The sequence below is a fragment of the Haemaphysalis longicornis genome, unplaced genomic scaffold (assembly GCF_048455015.1).
Source record: "Haemaphysalis longicornis isolate Haplotype H1 unplaced genomic scaffold, Haemaphysalis longicornis Haplotype H1 scaffold_1, whole genome shotgun sequence".
In the NCBI taxonomy this organism is placed as follows: domain Eukaryota; kingdom Metazoa; phylum Arthropoda; class Arachnida; order Ixodida; family Ixodidae; genus Haemaphysalis; species Haemaphysalis longicornis.
The window spans coordinates 458,873,579-458,893,245 of NW_027526203.1; the positions used below are offsets into that span (position 1 = coordinate 458,873,579).

A 19,667-nucleotide genomic window follows, 5' to 3' on the forward strand; every position below is an offset into this window, starting at 1 on the left:
CATTGTTTTCAGATAGCTATTGCAGTTGGCCACAGTGACGAATTCAGACAACGGGAGTTTTTCCTGCATGTATCCACCCCAACAAAAATGAATCGATCGACTGGCTATTGAATTTTAGCAAGAACGCGATAGCAAGTCTACGAGAATGCAATGCAGCACCAACTGCCCATATAATGCGCCATAATTCGTCCAGCTGCTATTTTCGTGGTATAAAATGCCTTTATTACGCTCGTACGCCCGACCGTTCCTTAATCCGAGCACGAGACATGCAGATTCCTCTCTCCCCCTCTCTCCTCTCTCATCAGCTCCCACTCGATATCGTGCTTGTTTATCAGTTTGCGTATGAAGCTTTCGGCTGATGTAAGTTGCCAACTTTCTCTTAATTGCAGAAAAGTATTTATTTGTATTTATGGCACAGAAATGCAAATGCAAGCAAGGTGGAAAGACAGTACACTTACGTCGGCAAGCTTCTTGAGAATGAAGCGGCTCTCGGTGTTTGCCCCGGTCGTCTGAGACAGCAGCGGGCATTCGTCAGGGTCTAGGATCCTCTGCGTGGTACTTTTCTCCTGGGTCACTCTGTCCCAATTTTTCTGCGTCTCCTCCATGAGGACGTAGTCGTCGAGACTGTCGTTCGGCTTGTTGGCCTTCTGAAGCGCCTGCGGCAGGGAGGGTGGACAGCACACGTTCAGTTGGTCACGGGTCGCTAACGGCATTTCAAATGGGGGAAAAAGGCGCGGCTTGACAGCAGAACGTAACATTTGGCGGCCTTGTTACCCAGCCTGTTCTACAAGTGAAATTAACAATGCGCGTTTACGGAAGCCCCAAGGAGAATCTCACAATGTGCAGAAACAGCGATGTGTGTAATGCGCAGCCTGCGCTTCGTTCAAGCATATGCGCCATTCTTTGAACTTGCGAACGAAAGCAACGTCATTTGTACGAGAACTGAACATTTTCTCTAGCCTGGATGGTGAGCTCAGTGATTTTACGTTTTGCTCACAGCGTCGGTTAAACAGCAGAGTGTTTCAGCCGAACATGATTTGCGCCTTGCACGCTGGTTGAGTGAAGCGCCGCCAACTGCGCATGCGCACTTGCGCTTCCGTTACCGCATGCGGGACTTTCCCGCATGCGGGACTTTCAATGGGCTGGGCTGAGTGCGCTGGCGTCATGCCTGCCGTTTGTGTATGCGGCAATTATGGTAGGGTGTCTGGGGACGAAATTCTCATGAAGGATTTTTTGCCTCTTAGGCAAAGACACCTGTCTCTGAGCAGGAAGCAAATGATTTGCTGAGTTACAACACCACAGACTCACTCTGTTGGCCGCAGCAAACCAGAAGGCGAAAGCGGCCCTCGCACGGCCACGAGTGGCTAGGAAGTGTCGTATATAGGTTCCTATCGCGTTTGAGTATGTATGTGCTAGCAAGTTGCGCACGCAAGATTTCATTTCAAGGGGGGGAGAAAGGGAAAGCCCGAAAGAAGGAAAAGTAAAAGAAAAAACAATACATTAAAAATAAAACACCAAAGCAAGTAAGTTAGACAAATTAAAAATGCAAATTCTTCGAGATGGCATCGCACTCCCCATAACTTTCCGGTTGTTTTGTTCATTTTTTTCCCACTGAAAGTGCAGGATGGCTGCTCTTTGTGGTGGGAATATACATCAAAGCCGCATGCGGTTGGTGCGAAGCTTATCCACGCGAAAACAATGATCGGCAGCCATTATTTGTTGACAAGCAAAGTTTTTTTCGTCTTCAGTCCCCCCCTCCAGGATCGAAAATTTCGGAGGGGTAGGGGGTAGGATCTTCGGCCTCCACCTTCTACGTCAGTGGTGCAAGCATACTAGGGCAACAAAGGTCTACCGGAGGGAATCCTTCTTACTGCGGTACGAAAAAAAAAATCGACGAAAAATGCTTGTTTGGATACGCCAGGATACGCTTCGCAGATAAAGCACAACAACCTCGTTTTAACTGCAGAAACATATCGCATGAGTGCGTCTGTGTTGCTCGGCAACTCACGCGCCGAGGCTGCAATGGGGCGCGCCGCAGAGAAGGGGCTACGTAACAATTTAAGCCACCTGGCGTTTTTTACTGGCACTGAAATTTCGTACGAATGGGCGTGTTTCTTTTTCGTCTCTGTGAGAGGAACAACCGCCGCGGAGGGCAGTCGAGCCCACGTTTTCCTACTCAGCAGCGCAACGCCGTAGCCGTTGATATGTAAGTGCATGCCGCAAGGCAAATCATGGAAAGAGTGATAGAGAGATGCTTTGTGAGATGCGCTGTATAGAGCACCTGTCTGGAAGAATGTCTGCTGTACGCAGTTCTCTAAACATGCTCTAAAAGCTCCAGTTGAACTTTCGCCTTCTCCAATACTCTAGATGGGATTGTATACGTGACCGGTATTCCGAGACGTGATCGTATAATAAATGTATCATGCATCGTGATGTCGAGACATGAGAAAGCATTTCTAAAGGGCGGCTTATATGTACGTTTGTTCGTTTTCAGGTTTTACATTTTTTTTATATCGGGGGGTAAAAATCGGGCGCTATTTTTCAAACTGATAATCTGGAAGAAATCGGGTGTTTTTGTAAAACAAATCCGAAATTAGGGTTTTTTCGGGTTAAAACTATAGATGTACTAATGAAGTAATACACTCAATTTATTTTATCACTGGGTATCACGAGCTTCTTAACTCTTACACGTTAAAGCTGGTGTGTTTTTCAAGCAGTAATCGGGGTTTTCTAGCTAATACTCTAAAACATTTGGCGTTTGTTTGGAAATGGATCAGCAATGATGACAGTAAAGAGCATTGATAATTTCTAAGAAATGAAACATTTTAGTCACAAAAAGCTGGTCGTAGATTTTTCAGACATCCCTGTCTACGTACCTAGATTATCATCCGCATGCGCGACATGTCGGTCTCCATTCGAGACCTGTCCGCTCGTTTAAACGTACCTCAGCTGGGAGAAAGTTCTCTCAACGTCACAGCTTCCGTTAGAGTCATGCCAAAACTCAATGCGTTCGAAAGCTTAGTTTGCGGGGCTTGCTTCCAGCAAGTACTGGTTGAGAACGGCTGACCGTCAACCCATGATTGTGCAGATCGCTCCTTTGAAAAGGGCCATTCGGGGAGAAATCGGGTTTAACCCTAATCTCCTAAAACATGTTCGGGGTGTAAAAATGGGGTAAACTCGAATAGGGTAAAAACGAGCAACCCTACTTACACGCCGCTTAAGTGTTTCACGTTAAAATAGGGTAGGGAAAGTAGCTGTCCTGATTTCAATCAATTCAAAAAATTTGTTTTTTGTAGCTACCTCGGTGTCGACGCGAATATTTGCCTGCAGGCGGCTGTGAGGGCGTGCACTTACTTGAGCAATGACTTCTCGCGAGGTGGTGTCCTCCGTTATCTTCAAAATGGTCTTTGGCTCGTCGGGCATTACACCGTGTACCACAAGGAAAAACATGCGTCGTTTCAGACCCTGACTGCTGGCGAGAAGGCTCTGCAATCAAGACAGGAGAGTATAGGAGGTTACTGCACTAGGAAAGGGGTCGAAAACATTACCGAAGAACTAATGTCGCTATTCGCTGTGTGGTTTTTCGGTGCGCGCACCCGACATTGTTATAAAAAAAACGCGCGTCAATAAAAAAAAAAAAAAAAAACAAACTCAGTGACGCCAATCACAACCATCTTGAATGTTACTGGCTTTATCTTGGTAGGTTGTAGCTTATCAACGGAATCTGAGTTCGCACGGGGGGAGGGGGGGGGGGGAGAGAATGTTGGAATTTAGATTTTCTTCCTAACTAGACAGGACAAAAAGGCGTATAGAAAAAAAAAACTGCAGAGCTGGTGCAAACCATACCGGTATTTATAACCTTTGATCCACTCACGAGATGACGAATGTTTCTGAAGTGTTCCTGGCAAGGTTTACCTGCTGAAAACATTTGCGCTGATCCAAGTGAATTTCCTGAACCTTACCAGGGGAATTTCTTCTAGTTCGTTTTATCATATTGTAACGCTACATAACTTGTTGAATTTTGTGCACAGTAGATGGCATTGACTATGTCACAGGCCAATCCCGCCGGCGAAAACGGCGGGGCGACGAAGAGAAGAACGAGGTGCTTGTTCGCGTATCCAGGGCTCGGACACGACGCTCAGCGACGGTCCTCACCCAGGTTTTTTAAATAAACCCTCAGCTCACCCCTCAACGCCTGAGCGTCACCGTAACAGTTTTTGGTGGAGGTGCGGGGTAAGCTGAGGGCGTTGATGGCTGCATCGAGGACGTTGATGGCTGCAAGAACAACAAGCCCTCTAGACTCATTGCTGTCCTATGTCACGGTGGGAGGCATCGAGTAATGTTGGTTTCCTCGATCCCTTTACTTTCTATCCCTATTAGTCCAGCCCCAAACCCTGTCCTCATTCCGCATGTCACAGTGCAATTGGACGCCTGTCCTGTCTAATAACATTTATTACATTCAATTTACGGCTGTCAACAGCTAACACCCCGTTCATAAAAAATAAATAAGGCAAAAATTATTCGTCAGTAGTCGTCGTATCGCATCATCTTATCGGGGAAGGAGGAAGGCGAAAGAGACATTGGACGTTTAAAGGCGCTGTTCGCGTGAAGAAATTTGTGTAAATTGGTGACAAACAAACATCGAACCGAGGTTGCACACTCTAAAGGTCATCCCTCCCTCGAAGGGATTACACAGTGCGCATGGCACGTACGTGCAACGTCGCAACAAGCACACGAGCACGGACAGCACGCAGAAGACACAGGAGCTGTCACCTGACTCACGTCTCGGGCGTCGCAGCGGAAGCTTTCGGCTGTGGAGAGCTCCTTGGTCTTGCCCTTGGCCTTCTTGGGGATGGCGCCTTCGAGCAAGTCTCCGTTCTGCTGCACTACCTCTAGCCCTTCGTCTTCGAACTCGGAGTACACAAAAAGCGACGACAGGGGGAGCGGCTGGTTCTGAGGGCTACGCAAGCGCACGTGCCGGTAACCTGCGACCGACGCACGCGCCACTGGCATTATTGGCAAGCCTTCGCACACAGTTCAACGAACGTTTCGCTTGAACGAAACTTTACGGAAATGTCCCACTGAAACATAATATTACCCAATCCAAATGAGCGCAGTTGAAACCCAGTCTAGTAAGAATCATCTTTCAGTTGTTCGAACGTTTCCGGGGACTGAGCTGTATCAACCACAGAACGTACACCTCATATGAATGTGGCGGCATTGTGGTTCGTCATCGACAGTGGCTCAATGATGATAGAAATTTTCTTCCAGAAGAACCCGATCATCCTTTCGCATATGGGTGAACGGGGAAAGGTTGTATGGTTAAATGCTGTGGATGTTCGGCCTGGGATGAAGCCACGCGTTAAAGTACAGCGGTAACTCAGTGTAACCCCTTGAAATACTAACACATAGGCTATTGGAGCGAAAGCTCTACACACTAAGGTCATTCATCGCGTCGCAAGTGACCTTGAGCCGCCGGCGGGCAAGCTGCGCCTTTGTTATCGCTCCGCTCGATCGGAGCCTCACCGCTGTGGCACCACGTGACTAGGCGAGAGTCCAAACGACTGCTTCGCCTGCCCTCACTCGCTTAGCGCCCGCTGGTTTGACTACGCGTGCGCTTCAGGGCAAGCGAATCACGTGACTAGGCGAGGGTTTAACGGCTGCTTCGCCGGCTCTTGGTTCCTCAGTGTCGCCATCGATGGCGCGCCGGCTGGGTTGTCCGCGAGGTCCCTTCAGCACAACCAAAAGGCTGAATACAATCAGCCAGTAGGTATAGCTAGACGTCAGGCTGCGAAACCTCAAGCAAAGGCAGACTTTCACAAAACACTGTGTAGATAGTGCTTGCTTTTGCTCGTGGTAAGCAGGTATAGAAGTGTTAAACTTGAGCCACTTTTTCCCTCGTGGAGGCGGAAAACCGAAGCTCCCGGCGCAGGTTGAAGGGGTCTAAACCCATATGTAGTCCTCCACTATGGTGTAGCTGAGGCGCGTTAAACCACGATATTTTGTCTGTTTGGTTCTGCATGCCTGCAATATGGATGACGCATACTGCCTGTTTCAGTTTATAGCTTGTAGCACAGAATGAGAACAAACATTTTAAACAGATAATTGTAGATATATGTTGGATTTACCAGCGCAACATAATTAAACATTCATATTGCAGAAGACCGAATATGTAGAAACATACACGGAGTTTTACACACATGCCTTAAAATATTGTATAAGGATGGTGCGTCAGGTTAGCTGAGATGTTTTTTTTTTAAATCACAACTTGACCTAATATTCTAACTTCAGTGAAGTTTCACTCGAACAAACTTCCATTGAGGTCCTTCGAAGTTTGTTGAAGTGAGGCTTCGCTGTATCCTCGTTGCTAATCTCATGATTCAGCGCTACTGTAGCTCGCTGTAAAACTATTCAACATGTTCCTTCGAAAAAACAGCCGTCACTCTCGCAAGTTCATTTCATTACTGTTGTTAACGTCTTTCAAAAGTAAACAATCACACTGATTCTAGCCAAAAGCAGCTGACGCAGAAATACTACCAAAGGGTGGCTTAATCCGCATCCGCAACTATATTAGTCCCTCTCTCTAACCTACGTCCCCAATAACACTGCAATCAACAGCCACGCCAAAGTGCATGTGCATTCTGCTTTCTAAAAAAAAGAAAAACGAACTTCACACCATGCGTACGTTGTCGAAAGCGCGTGGTGTTTAGCACATCGATGCGGACAACAGAGTCGGGCAAAGTACTAAGGCGGACTGACCTTGCTTCAGGCTCTTGACTGGGATTACTCTTTGGGAGAGGATGTGGTTAGTCATGACGTCTAAAACAGAGAAGCGTAGAAAGGCTAGCTCTGCGAAAGCAATCTGAAAGGAAAATGGCCAAAAAGAAAGCACGGGTCACATATTTCACTAGTGCACCACATACGGACGCTGCTAACTTGTAAATTGTGCAAGCACATAAAACGCCCGGGGAATACTTATTAGTGTTCACGAATATCATTGCCATGAGCGCACGCTACTTTTTGAGAAAATTTTGTTGACGGCTCAGTAATCTATAAAAGCCGGATATACTAAATAATAAGATTTGCCGCCGAGCCCTACAGGTCAGATCGAAACCGCAAGGTGGTCCAGGTACTGTGTATAGAAGAAGGCATAGCTTACAGTTCTGCACTGTTGCCGAAGAAAGAAGAACGATATGTGCAAGAGGTAGTCTCAGTGCATCGTTCAGTCATTCCCCGCACTTGCTGTCGATACCAGCGGCCGGGAGAAGCGCGTCCTTCCACCCCTCCCGAAGACGTGCCTCCTTGCCAGATTTGTATCGACACGCCGGTTGTCTTCAGGACTGGATAAATGAGCTACCTTACCAACAAGTCTACGCTGAGCAGAGATTTGTTTTTGGATAGTTCACAAAATAAACGCACGACGTAGCTATAGACCACAAATATAGCAAGCCAGCGGACGGGCTCGTCTTTGCCGATGATAAGACTAAAATATGCAGGCCGTAGGTATCGACAGCAGGCGTTCACTATGGCGGAACGATGCAGTGCGTTCACCACTCGCACGCACACCGCAAACTTTGACACGGGCAGAACAAGAAGTGCTTGTCACAAGAATGAAATATTTGGAAGTGAAAACCTGGGAACAGGACATGAGCTCAGGTTTTTCGCATGTATTGGCGGCGGCAGAAATCGACAGGTTCACGGGTGTCACTGACGCTTTGTTGTTGAGCAAACAGAGATAGGTTACCCGGAAGCAGAAGCTGTCCTGCCAGATGGGGTTGAGCGAGTTGCGCTGCACTATCTTGGTCTTCTGGCGACTGCAGTCCAGTGGCACGCCCACCACTTCCACCTCAACCTGAGGGCTGCAGGCGTACGTGTTTTGGCAGACGTACTGGCCGGATATCACCTGCGCGATACGCGGGAAAGCTCACCACAATGCTTTGTGGACGCCAGAAGCGACGTCCACGGCTCTCAAATTGGGATCCACGATCCTCAAGAAGTCTACGAAGGCAACTCTGCAGGCCCGAAATGACCCACGCGAAATCCCGGTTTCCTTTTTTCTAGAAAGCCTGGGCGGTGAGGCGAAGAAATTGCTTTTCTGCGTGCTGTACCATACATTGTTCTGCCTTTTTTGCAACGTGCACTCTGTTAAGTTTGAACATCACAGGTGTATGGTAAAGCCAGACGCACTAAAGGAATGAAAAACGCTTGCGGAAGACTTTAGCCGGCATGCAAAGCAACTGATTTGACAATATGTCGGCATTTCCTCACACTTAAACTTGGCCCTCATCACTAAAGCAACTGCTTTTACAATATGTTGGCATTTCCTCACATTTAAACTTGGCCCTCAGCACATTACTTACTGGGAATCACTGCCTTTGGGCTTTCGCATGACTCCCTATTATTGCAAAAGAAACCGGCGACAAAATGCATATACGCCAGCAATCGCGAACATTCTTGCGTTCGACTTCACCACAACGCACTCAAATGGGCAATTTATGCAGCCAACAATATGAATTCAGCGAATGACGGCAACGCGCATATCACTTGACTAAAAAAAAAAAAAAACGTGACCTGCGCTGTGACAATGAGCGGAGCAGCACTTCAGGCTTGCATTGCGTGTTGCCACAACGCAGACCAAACATTTGAGTCAAGTCGTGAGCTGGACATCGTCACTCGCCGTATTCGCTCGGTTGGCGCCATAAATTGCTTCCTCGAGTGCACTGTGGTGATGCCGAACAGCGAAATTGTCGTAAAGTAAACTTGGTAGAGCGTTCGTACAGCAATATGTTGGTGTCTTTCCTCCGTTTATACTAGTTGATAATATTTTACTGGTTTGTTTGCATTCCTCAATTTTAAGAACATGCACGAATAAAGATAAGGTCTGGGATCGGATTCTGGCGAGATTGCTTGCTCGTATTGCGCTATTCTGTTCGCTTTCATTGGTTGCTGCCGGATGTACGGCCACGCCCAGCAAGGTCTCTAAAGAAAAGTCATGGCACCGCCCAATTTAGCGCCCCCCCCCCCCCCCCCCCCCCTCCCCGCTCAGTGAAAATGAGAATGGTAAAATAAAAGAGAATTTGTGGCTAGAATCTAGCCACGGACATATTCTGAGTTAATGTGCTGGCTGACAGCACTGAGGATATACGTAATTTGACTGCACGTCATACAACGGCTATCAATTTTGTAGCACCCACTGTATGGTGCGGGCTCAAGCTAATTTTTCGCGCCTCCTTCATATGGCTTCACCTTTACAAGGAAAGAGGCGAGCAGGGCTTTGCAGCAACACCGTTCGAATAGGGACAAGGTCTGAGTGCTGCCTTCCCCGAATACGACAAACGTCACGCTAGTAGGCACGTCCAACGCTTCCCTTTGGTCGCTTTCTCTAGCATTCAGTGTCATCCTTACATGGATACGAACGGATGCTCGCAATCTGGCTGTACCAGTCTGTGCGCCGGCCTTTTAGTCGGGTCGGAGTTGCTTGCGGCGGTATACGTGACATATCATGCGAATTACGACTGCATAAATAGCGCCAGTTTCTGACTGTTGCTGCAGCTGTCGCGCAGTTTCTAAACAATGCTGCAATCTGACTTCTCGACCAACCACATTACATGAACCGCCATTTATTACGTCTACTGCTTGCGATATTCCCGTTCCATCAGTAGTTTGAACATGGCGTAACACAACATCTGCGCAATTTTCTGCCCTAGTTCCGAGAAGGTGCAAGTGGCCGCCACTCTGCACTTACGGCGAGCCACAGCAGCTTCCAACGTGCCGGGCCATAAGCGAACAGAGGTCTCGAACGCTCAGAATCCTTCGCGTATGCCTACATGACGGCGCGTGCGAGCTACACAAGTGAGGGGCCACTCACAGTGATATGAAGGTTGAGGGGGTGGATTCCATCGAACTCTTTGTCCCAAGGGTTGTACTGGCCGTGCATGATGTTGCTCTTGTCCCACATGGCGCTGGGCTTGAGCACGTAGCCGCAACTGCCGTTCTGCTCGAACATGGCAGTGTTGATGTGCAGGCCGGCGTCTGCGGGGCAGCGGGCGTGTGCAAAGAAACGGCAGGCGCGAAACGCTTGAGGGACACTTTTCGAGAACTATAAAAAGCTAATAAGATTAATAAAAAAAAGGAATAAAGGAGGAATAATGAAGATAATAAAAAGGGAATAAAATAAAGGAACTTATGTTTGACTGCACGCACAGTGCGGAGATTAGTGCTAGTTTGTTAAGCAGAGTGCTACTTTGTTAAACTTTGTTTAAGCACTTTAAATAGACTTACGCGGAATGAGCTCAAAATAAGGATGTCGATTACCAATACGTTAAAAAATGCATACAGAGAAATGGTAAGTTCATAAGCTACCCGTGGGTGTGAAAGGACGGAGAGTTTGTTCGGATATTGAAAAACGGTGAAGCGTTAAAATTACAGGTTTTATTATAGAGTTTTAGCACAGAGGAGAACCGATTCCGGTACGGCGCCGTGTACACGGTAGGCGCTGCATGCCGTGCATGCGCACAACCGGTCTCGCAACTTCTGCGCAGGCGCAGAAGCGCCGGTCACCCACCGAGAACCGTTCCGGGAGCGGTTCTTCTCCATTATTCTACTCTATTCTACTCTCTATTATTTAGGCTTTTCAGGTTACAAGTGGTCTTTCGCTATTGTCAACAAGCGTTCAAGCACTCGCAAATAATTCTTGCTCTTTGGTGAGTTGGTTCCTGTTTCTATTAGAACTGAGGGCACAGATATTGACAGATGACACAAGAAGAACAGACGAGACTAGGTGTTAGGTATTAACAGCTTAACTAGGTATTAACACCTTGCCACCACTTCGAGTTGTTGATCAATTCGCTCTCGCGCTACAAACGACTAGCCTCCTGGTTAGCTCAGTTTGTATAGCGACTGCTCCGGTTATGTAGTTCGAATCCTGGACCAGGACGAATTTTTCTGCAACCGCGAAGTTTCTGAGAAAGCTGTTAGCTTTCCTTTGCAGCTGTATGGCTGCATTGATGTGTATGTCAAACCCTATTTCGCAGACGAGGCTAGGGGCTTGCAAACTATCTGTGAAATTCCGGAGCGAAATCTAGTCCCATTCTGTTAATGTGGTCTACAACAGATACAGAAAAAAGCTGAGTACAGTTGATGTACTTTACCTCACTCCGTTAAAACGAAACCAATTAATTTTTGTGCAGACGTAAGCTTCTGTTAGAATTGCGTTAGGGAACGCTTTAACAGGAAATCTATAAATACAAAAAAAAACGCTTTAACAGGAAACGAACAAATACCTTCACAAATGAAGTCACATCGATTCATGTCAGCATAATTACGCAGAGCAGACCAAGCCTGCATGCCCAGAAACAAGCCACGCACCTTCAGTCTGATAATTGAGGGCGACCATCTGCAGTCCAAAGGCCCAGAACGTGACCGGATTGAAGTTGGAGGAGTCAATCCGCATGCCGGCGGGATATGTGCGCATAAGTTGGTTCTCACAATGCGTGCGGAGGGCCGTTAAGGAGACACAACAGTGGTGACGAAACGACACAAATGCAAAGTGAAGTGCATTTTCCCCCAAACACAAAATTATTGCCTCCAAACGTATTCGGTTGATTAGAAAATTATCCGTCAGTGAGAAGGGCAAGTAATTCACGTCATCGCGACAAAAAAAAAAAAAAAAAAAAAAGCTATTTCGGTATTTATTGTACTTCTATGCAATGCTAGCATGCTGACATCTTTATACCATCCAAGTTACTATTACGAATAACTCTTAAACTGGCCCGAGGGAGAGAAAGAGCTGCATACTATCGCATCTCAATACGTACCGCTAATGTAATTTAAAGTACGTGTGCTAAAAAATACTGAAACGCACTTTGCTTTTTCATGCTTGGCAATCCTAGGTTAAAAGGCATTCGTTTGTGTAAGGATATGTAATCAAAGCCAGCGGATGGCGCTTGCAGAGTCGTTTGGCAGCACTTTCGTTCATGGAAGACACCTGGAAGCACACTGAATTGGAGCAGTGGCGTTTTGTCGACGAGGGAGCCGACGCGGGTGCCGGGGCAGCTGACGCCGTTGGCGTCTCGTGCTTCGCTTCTGTTGGCAGAAAAAAAAAAAAAAAACACGAAGGAACTCTTTTGAAAATGCCGAGAGAGAGAGAGAGAGAGAGAGAGAGAGAGAGAGAGAGAGAGAGAGAGAGAGAGAGAGAGAGAGAGAGAGAGAGAGAGAGAGAGAGAGAGAGAGAGAGAAATAAAGGAAGCGAACAGTGCATCGAACAAGACCGCGTTCAAATTTTCGACGTCACGTTCCCCTTTTCGGGGAGGGTGGGCGCCCTTACCTGTGGTCTGCAGGGGTGTGTTGGCGCCCAGCGGCGAGCCGGCCGAAGCGAGCACGTTCTTCTTGCTGCTGACTTTTTTCACTTTCACTGAGTTGGTCGGCGAAGGGCAGGTGACGAAACCTGCATACCCCACGACATGCCCTCGTCATCTTCAGCTGGTGCTCCACGGGGGCAAGAAAACACGAACGAAAAACATTGTCGGTCCACCCTGAAGTAGCCGTTCACAATAGTCGACGTTATAACTATACAGTGCCTGAAAGAATGCTTTGTTCATAACCCTCGAATGTTCGCCTGAGGAATGCGGTCAGTTACTTGGGAAGTGCGAGCGAGTCATTTCATGCGTGACTTGTAATTTTTAACCGAATAAGTATACAATTCTCCCGCACTGCTTTTATCACTGCTAATTCGATAAAAAATGTGTTCCGACCGCGTACCTTAAAATTCAGTGGCTATATTTTTTTTTTAAATTCTGCCAGGTGAATATTAGCACAGACTAAGACGGCTGAAGACGTCCGTTCCACACGCACACAAAAAAGAGGCTACCAGACTGAAGCAATTTTCTCCAGCCATGTGTCAGCGGGGACGCGGCGCAAATAAAAAAAAGAAAGAAAAGAGGGGGAGCAGAACCGGAGGCGGTCCATGTACCCCGCTCACATTAAGATACCCTACGGGCTACAGTACCCTACCCATAGCGATGTAAGGATTATCTATGTCATCGCACGCTGCATCAATGAGCCAATATTTGAAGTAAGAGTGATAAAGTGCATCGGCCCGCTGGGCGGCGGCACGAGGCGCGCACCCCTGAACTTGATGGCCTGGCAGTAGGTGACCAGGTCGGAGAGCTCCGGCGCGATTTGCGAGCTCGACTTGCGCTGCTTGAAGCCGTCGTCGTCACTGTGCAGGTGCTCCGCGTCGGCCGGGTTGCGTGGCCGAGGGTGCGCCGCGCCGGGACTCAGCGTGCCCGGGTGCCGGGCCTCCTTGCAGGACCCTTCCTGGCTCGACAGGGACTCTGCGAAGCCACACGCGCGCGCACGCCTCACGACCACGCACTAGCTGCCCGCCACCATGCACGAGCACGTCCGCAGCTCCATCTACGGAGCACAACTGCCCAACTGACGACTTCAGGACCAACTTCTGCTTGTGAGCAGGGCTACGGCTAGCGTGGAAAATTGGCCGTAGTGGTACATAATCTAAGCAAAACAGCCAAAAAGACAACGACAGAGTGAGGACGACCAGGATTGCGCTGAGCAGCCCGGACAGCGCATGGGCTCCTGGACTGAGAAGCCAATCTCATCTTATTTCTTAGCACAGTTTTGACAGCGAAGCTGTTAGCCTCTCGTTGGTCGGAAAATTTCGTGTCGTAAACAAAAAACCCAGGCAGGACCCAGCAGTTCTCGCACAAGACGCGAGGATAATCAGGCGTGCAGCATACAGCTCACTATTTGTGTAAAGAAAAAAAACCCACAAAATAAGCATGGGAACCGCCCGGTGAACAATGAACCTCCCCCCCCCCCCCCCCCCCCCCCCCCCAATGTGTTCTGGTAAAGATTAAGTTCGCAGTTGCTCTCGACAGGGGATGGGGGTTGACTTCATTCGAGGGCTAGCGCATGCGTCAGGCTAGGCAGGACGCAGCCGTTCTTGTGCAAGACGCCGAGCGCATGCTTCAGGACCCAGCATTTGCCGCCACAGAAGCCCTGCGCAAGCGACAAGCCCACCGAGACAAGGACGGACATTTCATACCCTCCCCCATCAGCATGTGTGGTGGTTTCCAACAGCTGCGCCGGACATCCACTTTCACAGGGCGAGATGGCAGCCATATTTTTTTTCTCTGCCTTTCTGAGAGACGAGCTACAATATAGGAATCGTCATGCTGTCTTTGATCAATAACAACGCTGTCTGAAAATTATACCGTGCTGGCTCTGCTCCGGTTGTGTGGACGACATATATTTGACACATAACCTGAGAGAAAAGGCTTTTGTGACGAAAGATAGAAACATGTAATACGGGGCGCTATATTGCAATAGTTACGCGCAACTAATCGACGCAATGCGCGCGATTTATAAGGTCCCCGTGGTGTGTTGCTTCCTCGGCAAAGTTGGAGCTGCTCGCTCAAGCTCACTCAATTTTTTAAAATCACCTCTGACTCACTCATACTCATCGCTGAACACCTCATGTAGGATCACTCAAACTCAGTCTCGCCGCTATCACGCTTACGTTTGCTCACTTGGACTCAAGCTTGCAGCCAGTGAAAGACAGCCTGCTTCACAACTCACAAGGGCTCTCATGAGTCGCCACGAGCTCACAACTCATTTGGGCCCACTTCGACTCCCAAATAATTCGGGCTCAGAATTCATGTAGGCTTACAACTCCCATGAATTCAGAACTCAGTTTCACAACTCTTATAAACTCAAAGCTCATATATTGACTCAGAACTTGTACGGGTTCACGATTAATATGAGCTCAAAATCATGGGTTCAAACTCTTGCTCTCAGTCTGAGGTAGACTCGTAGCTCCAATGACATCGGAAATAATCCTGTCCTATATATATTGCAGCGATACTCGCTTTGGCCTTGATAATTATCGCTGTTTACAAACAAAGATAAGAAACGTACACTTAAATATTTTACGATATTAACGCGTTAACGCGGGTACGTGAGGATAATTATCTTGGTTTACATATATGTAACAACTTGCGCTCGGATAAACACATTACAAACGTTGCTAATCAATCAATGTATAAACTTCGCTACTTGTAAAGGTCTCTTCGAAATACTCCAAGAAGCACAAAATTACTAGCCTATAAGAGCATCGTGTTACCCATCCTCGATTATGGAAATGTAATTTGGGACCCTTTCACGACGGCTAACTTATCCAAATTAAATCGTATGCAAAATAAAGCAGTCCGTTTCATTTTTAATCGTTATGGCCGCGCCTCAGTTTCCGAGATGATAGTCAAGGCTACTTTGTTAGAAATTGCGGACAGAAATAAATTATGCCGCTTCCGTTTTCTTTTTAAGATTGTTAAGAGCCATCTAAAAAGCGACACTCATCATTACTAACATATTCTTCTTCAGGTCACTCATCCCTCACCGTCACTCGCTGAACTTAACCCCATTCCGGCCGAAAAACAATGTCTTTAAGTGTTTTTTTCGGAGAACAGCGATTAAATGGAATAACATTGAAAGTCACGCTGTCGAGCAAACTGATATTAACAAATTTGAAAGCCTACTGGACTTTTAAACTTTCCTTTCTTGTTGTGCACTTGATGCATAATGTGTTACGGTTCTCGGTTTATATAGTGTGCACCGGGCATTGCTGTGTAATCTTGATATTGCGGTGTGCGTTATTCCGATGCGTGTATCGTTTTTTTTTTTTTTTTGTTGTGCCCTTCGACAGATCTCCGCGCCCCACTGTGAATTGGCAATCAGCTCAATCTTGTTTTTCTTGCTTACGTTATGCGTTTTCTTTTGTTTCCTTTATTGTGACATGTATCACATTTTTCTTTCCACCCTTCTACGACCATTTAACTAGGGTAAGCAGTATTGTAAATAAATAAATAATAAATAAACTAGTGGGTATACAAAGCCCTTGATGTGGGAAATGTGCGCTTTACGGAGAGGAGGATTCGCGTCTGAGGGTGAGCAGAGGCAGAGGGGAAGGGCGTCCGACAAGACGGCATGCGCCAGGCTATTCTTTTTGAATTTGCGTTTAGTTTTTTGCTTTCTCGCTGTTCCGGATCGCAGCATCAGGCGTCGCGTGTAGTGCACCGTAGGCGCCGCGGGACCGCTGCATGCTGTAAAGCGCGCGCCGTGTCACGGCAGCGGAGTGAATGCACGTTTCTGCGCTATTTCCGCGCGTTACACGCGGCACTAAATCTGCCGTGATCCTCTGGCTGAGCCTATATTTTTAGCGACGGCCTGCTTAATTAAGTATTCAGGCTGCGCGCCGAATCCATAGAAGCCTCGTTAGCGCGTCAAGATTTGTGTTCTCTTTGCCGTCGATTCCGCTAGTGCTTCCCTTCCGATTTTAGTGAAATACGAAAGCATTTTTACGTGTAGGTGATTTATTTAGCCTGATCTCTCTCCAACGGCACTTGCGGCAATATTTTGATAAGCAGTCAGATGTCACGCCGCAAGGTCATGCCTCAGAGTGGCGACAGGTATACCATGAAAAAAAATTAACTAGCCCGCTCGTACAAGCACATGGGAAACTTAATCAACGAAGTATTAAACGCGGCAGTTTATAGCCTTAGTTCATGAGCAACGGGCGGCAGAAGTGAGGAAAAAGAAAAACACACACGCTGTTCGCGGCCGCTGCCCCGACATGACGTCACAGTGGTTTGTAGTGCGTTTTACTTCCTTCTGAGCCTTCAAAATTCACGTTTAACATGGACATTTGGCTTGTAGAAGGGAAACAGGCTGAAGTTAAACCCTGTGCGTAGAAGTGAAACACGCTAGCAATCCGCTCAGTTTTGCTCTGCGGACTTGCCAGTGTGTCGTTATGGCCGACTTCAGCGATGGTGCGAAGGAAACGGCAACTATCCAAACGCACTTTTGTCTTTAAACATAAGCGTATATCGGCCGAAAAAAACCGAGCACATTCCACACCTAAACGTGGTAAAATAGTTTAAACAGTGTTTACAACTCCATCCAGCATCCCTTCAAACATAGCGTATGCACAAATATAGAAACTAACTTTGATGTGCTGGCAGCTCACCTTCGAGATTATCGTCCTCCTCGTCATAGTCCTCGTAATCTTCTTCATCCTCGTCGTTGAGAGACCCTGTGCTGGCTGTCGAGATGATACTGTTTGTCCGGCCAGGGGCAATCTTTCCCTGCTGGATTCCCTGGGCGTGCAGAGGTAATACATTTGTTGCGCGGTATCTCGTGACGCATAACGTTTGAGCGAAATACAGCCCCACAGGGGACGAGGGACTAACGCTGCTACCTCAGAAAAATTTTCGATGTCACAACTTGCTCCTGAGCAAACAATGTCGAAAAGCAATGACTTGTGCGGCACGTCATTCTTTTTATGCGTACAAGAGAGCCTTCGCGGTCTTTTGCTTGAACTAGCCCGCCATTCCATATTTCGTAATTACTGTTTGTGCCCTCATCAGTAGAACAGCTCTCTTCCACTCTTGGGACGGCCCGGGTTCAACTGCCACCACTATTTTGGCTTTACAGGTCCTGTCGGAAAGAGGCTTTCCAACACGGTCAGTGCCCATCGTCATCGCCGGCTATCCGTCCGCAACTTTCGCCAGTGAGAAACGAGAAGCGCGTTGAGGCGGCAAAACCTAATCTTTATGGTAAAACACCTAACTCTAAAATCAAAAAGAGCAGTGTCTGCTTAAGCCAGTGATGACGTTGCCTGCGTAACTCCGTCAGAGCGTCCGTAACCGACATGGACCTGTCCCTTCACATGGCCAGTCTCAAGGCCACGGAAAGAAGGCTCAAAGGCCACTGTCTCGAAAAGGTTCTGTTATGGCGAAGGGGGTCCTATGCAAATCGTTAGCGGCAGACGCAAAAACACAACCGGAAGGTAAGTAGTTTTCCGTGACGTCACCAGCCGTGATGACAGTGCACCAGTGCAATGTTGTCATGCAGAAACTTCATGGCGCGGAACGATTAGATCTTGTGGCCGATCACATGAATCACAAAGCCTCGAGATCCGAAAAAAAAGACGAAAAAGAAAGGCAAACTAACAGCTCTGACATTATTCCTCAAATAATTGAAGAAGTGGGAATCGTACACACAAAAGAATAAAATGAACAGCTGTGACATTATTCCTTCAATAATCGAAATAGTGCACGAGACAGTCGAGGCGTTGAATGTTGCATCGTTTAATTTTTTTGCTCGCTTACTAAATAAGGATGCCTTAGAGCAGAATCAGAATATAGATGCGGCTTTTATGACTCCAGCGCCGACATTTCAGCAGCTTCAGCGTACGGCTGCCGAATAGTACGTGTTTAGCAAATCGCTTGTCACATATAAGGTTTACTGCCTCCCCAACGAGCACTGCTTGATTTTTTTCGTCGAGCTACATTTTAGATGCATTGAAAACAGGGGGAAAGGAAAAGCATAAAACATGGTGAAAACGAAAAATAAAAGAAAGGTTAAAGGAAAGACGAATGAAAGAAAATCACGAAAGGAGACAAAATTGGGAGGAAAACTAAAGAAGAAAAGAAAGAGAAAACAGTGAAGGAGAGGAAGAAAGAAGGAAAGAAGAAACAATTTGTTGTATTTTATTACCTGTGTTTGTGCGCCCCGCATGGGTAAGAGAAATTTACAACAAAAAGAAATCAATGCTGCCACCCCATGGGCGCCACTCAGGGTAGTAAAATTAAGAGTGATAAAACAAAAACAAAATGCGGAAATAGTGCCCGTACCGTCAGCGGCGAAACAAAACCATGAATGGCTGAGCAAGTCGTGGGGCCTGCCAATATGTGAACGAAAAAGTCCAAATGGGCACCTTGGCAGACTTCAGAGGCAAGGCGGGCGTCAGCGGGGGCCTGAGCTTCTTGTTCTTGATGAGCACCTTGTAGCGCAGCTGATTCGGCGATGGCAGGCGGGCCTCGTCGCAGACATCGTTGGAGAAGAGGAACTGCGTCCTGAAGTCTGTCTCCGAAGACGTTCTGCACACCAGCAAGGGGCGTCAGCTCTGTACTTGTCCAAACTAGTGAAGGCCATGTCCCTCAAAATAGGGAAATAATTACGCATGTACGAGCTACTACAATCTGCTCGATTCTAAGTGGACGTTTCCCTCCTTAAACTCGATTGCTTCTAAAGCGCGAAAACCAAGAGACTGGTATGTTTTTGTTGTTGTATAAAAGAAAAATGAAATTCACTATAACCGAGCAGGGGTGTCGCCGCTATCACGAAGATAACAGGACTTTCTCATTTCTCCTATCAAAGCCGCGACCAGCTGCGGACATTGAATATGCACATATAAAGCGCCTAATTCAAAGCCTATGTCAAAGCGTATGGAAGCAACACGTGAAAACCTTTAACCCGTGGTCGCTTCGAAAAAAGCTGTTCGAAAATCAATATTTTGGGAAGCTCGCTGAAGTGGATTCTTCTGCAGCGAAAGACTAACACGAAGACTGTGAAATAGCTTACCGTGAAAATCTGTGCCATCTTGGCTTGCTGCGGCAGGGAGCAATGGTTCTCGATGGACAGAATGATCGGGAACGGCGAGTTGGCGAAAGAGCTCTTGTGAATGGCCTCGACCACGCTCTGTAAGTGAGTAAATTGCGTATCGGGCCGCAGCATACAAATAGACCAGAAAAGCATTTAAGCAACGGAAACTATTTCCCAGGCCGCTTTACAAGCACTGTAGTTGGTCG

The 19,667-nt window shown here is 47.4% G+C and overlaps 1 protein-coding gene across 1 annotated transcript in view; it reads right to left on the reverse strand.

Moving 5' to 3' along the window:
• The window catches only part of LOC144156122 (uncharacterized), an 882,723-nt gene that overhangs the window by 35,183 nt on the left and 827,873 nt on the right, over positions 1–19,667 (reverse strand). Inside the window, exons 38-46 of the mRNA XM_077687950.1 lie at positions 12,326–12,445; positions 11,922–12,084; positions 11,368–11,492; positions 9,869–10,032; positions 7,745–7,903; positions 6,760–6,862; positions 4,783–4,985; positions 3,355–3,486; positions 459–656 (exon numbers count right to left, since the gene is read on the reverse strand). Coding sequence (XP_077544076.1) covers positions 459–656; positions 3,355–3,486; positions 4,783–4,985; positions 6,760–6,862; positions 7,745–7,903; positions 9,869–10,032; positions 11,368–11,492; positions 11,922–12,084; positions 12,326–12,445 — 1,367 coding nt within the window. The remainder of the gene's footprint in view (positions 1–458; positions 657–3,354; positions 3,487–4,782; positions 4,986–6,759; positions 6,863–7,744; positions 7,904–9,868; positions 10,033–11,367; positions 11,493–11,921; positions 12,085–12,325; positions 12,446–19,667) is intronic.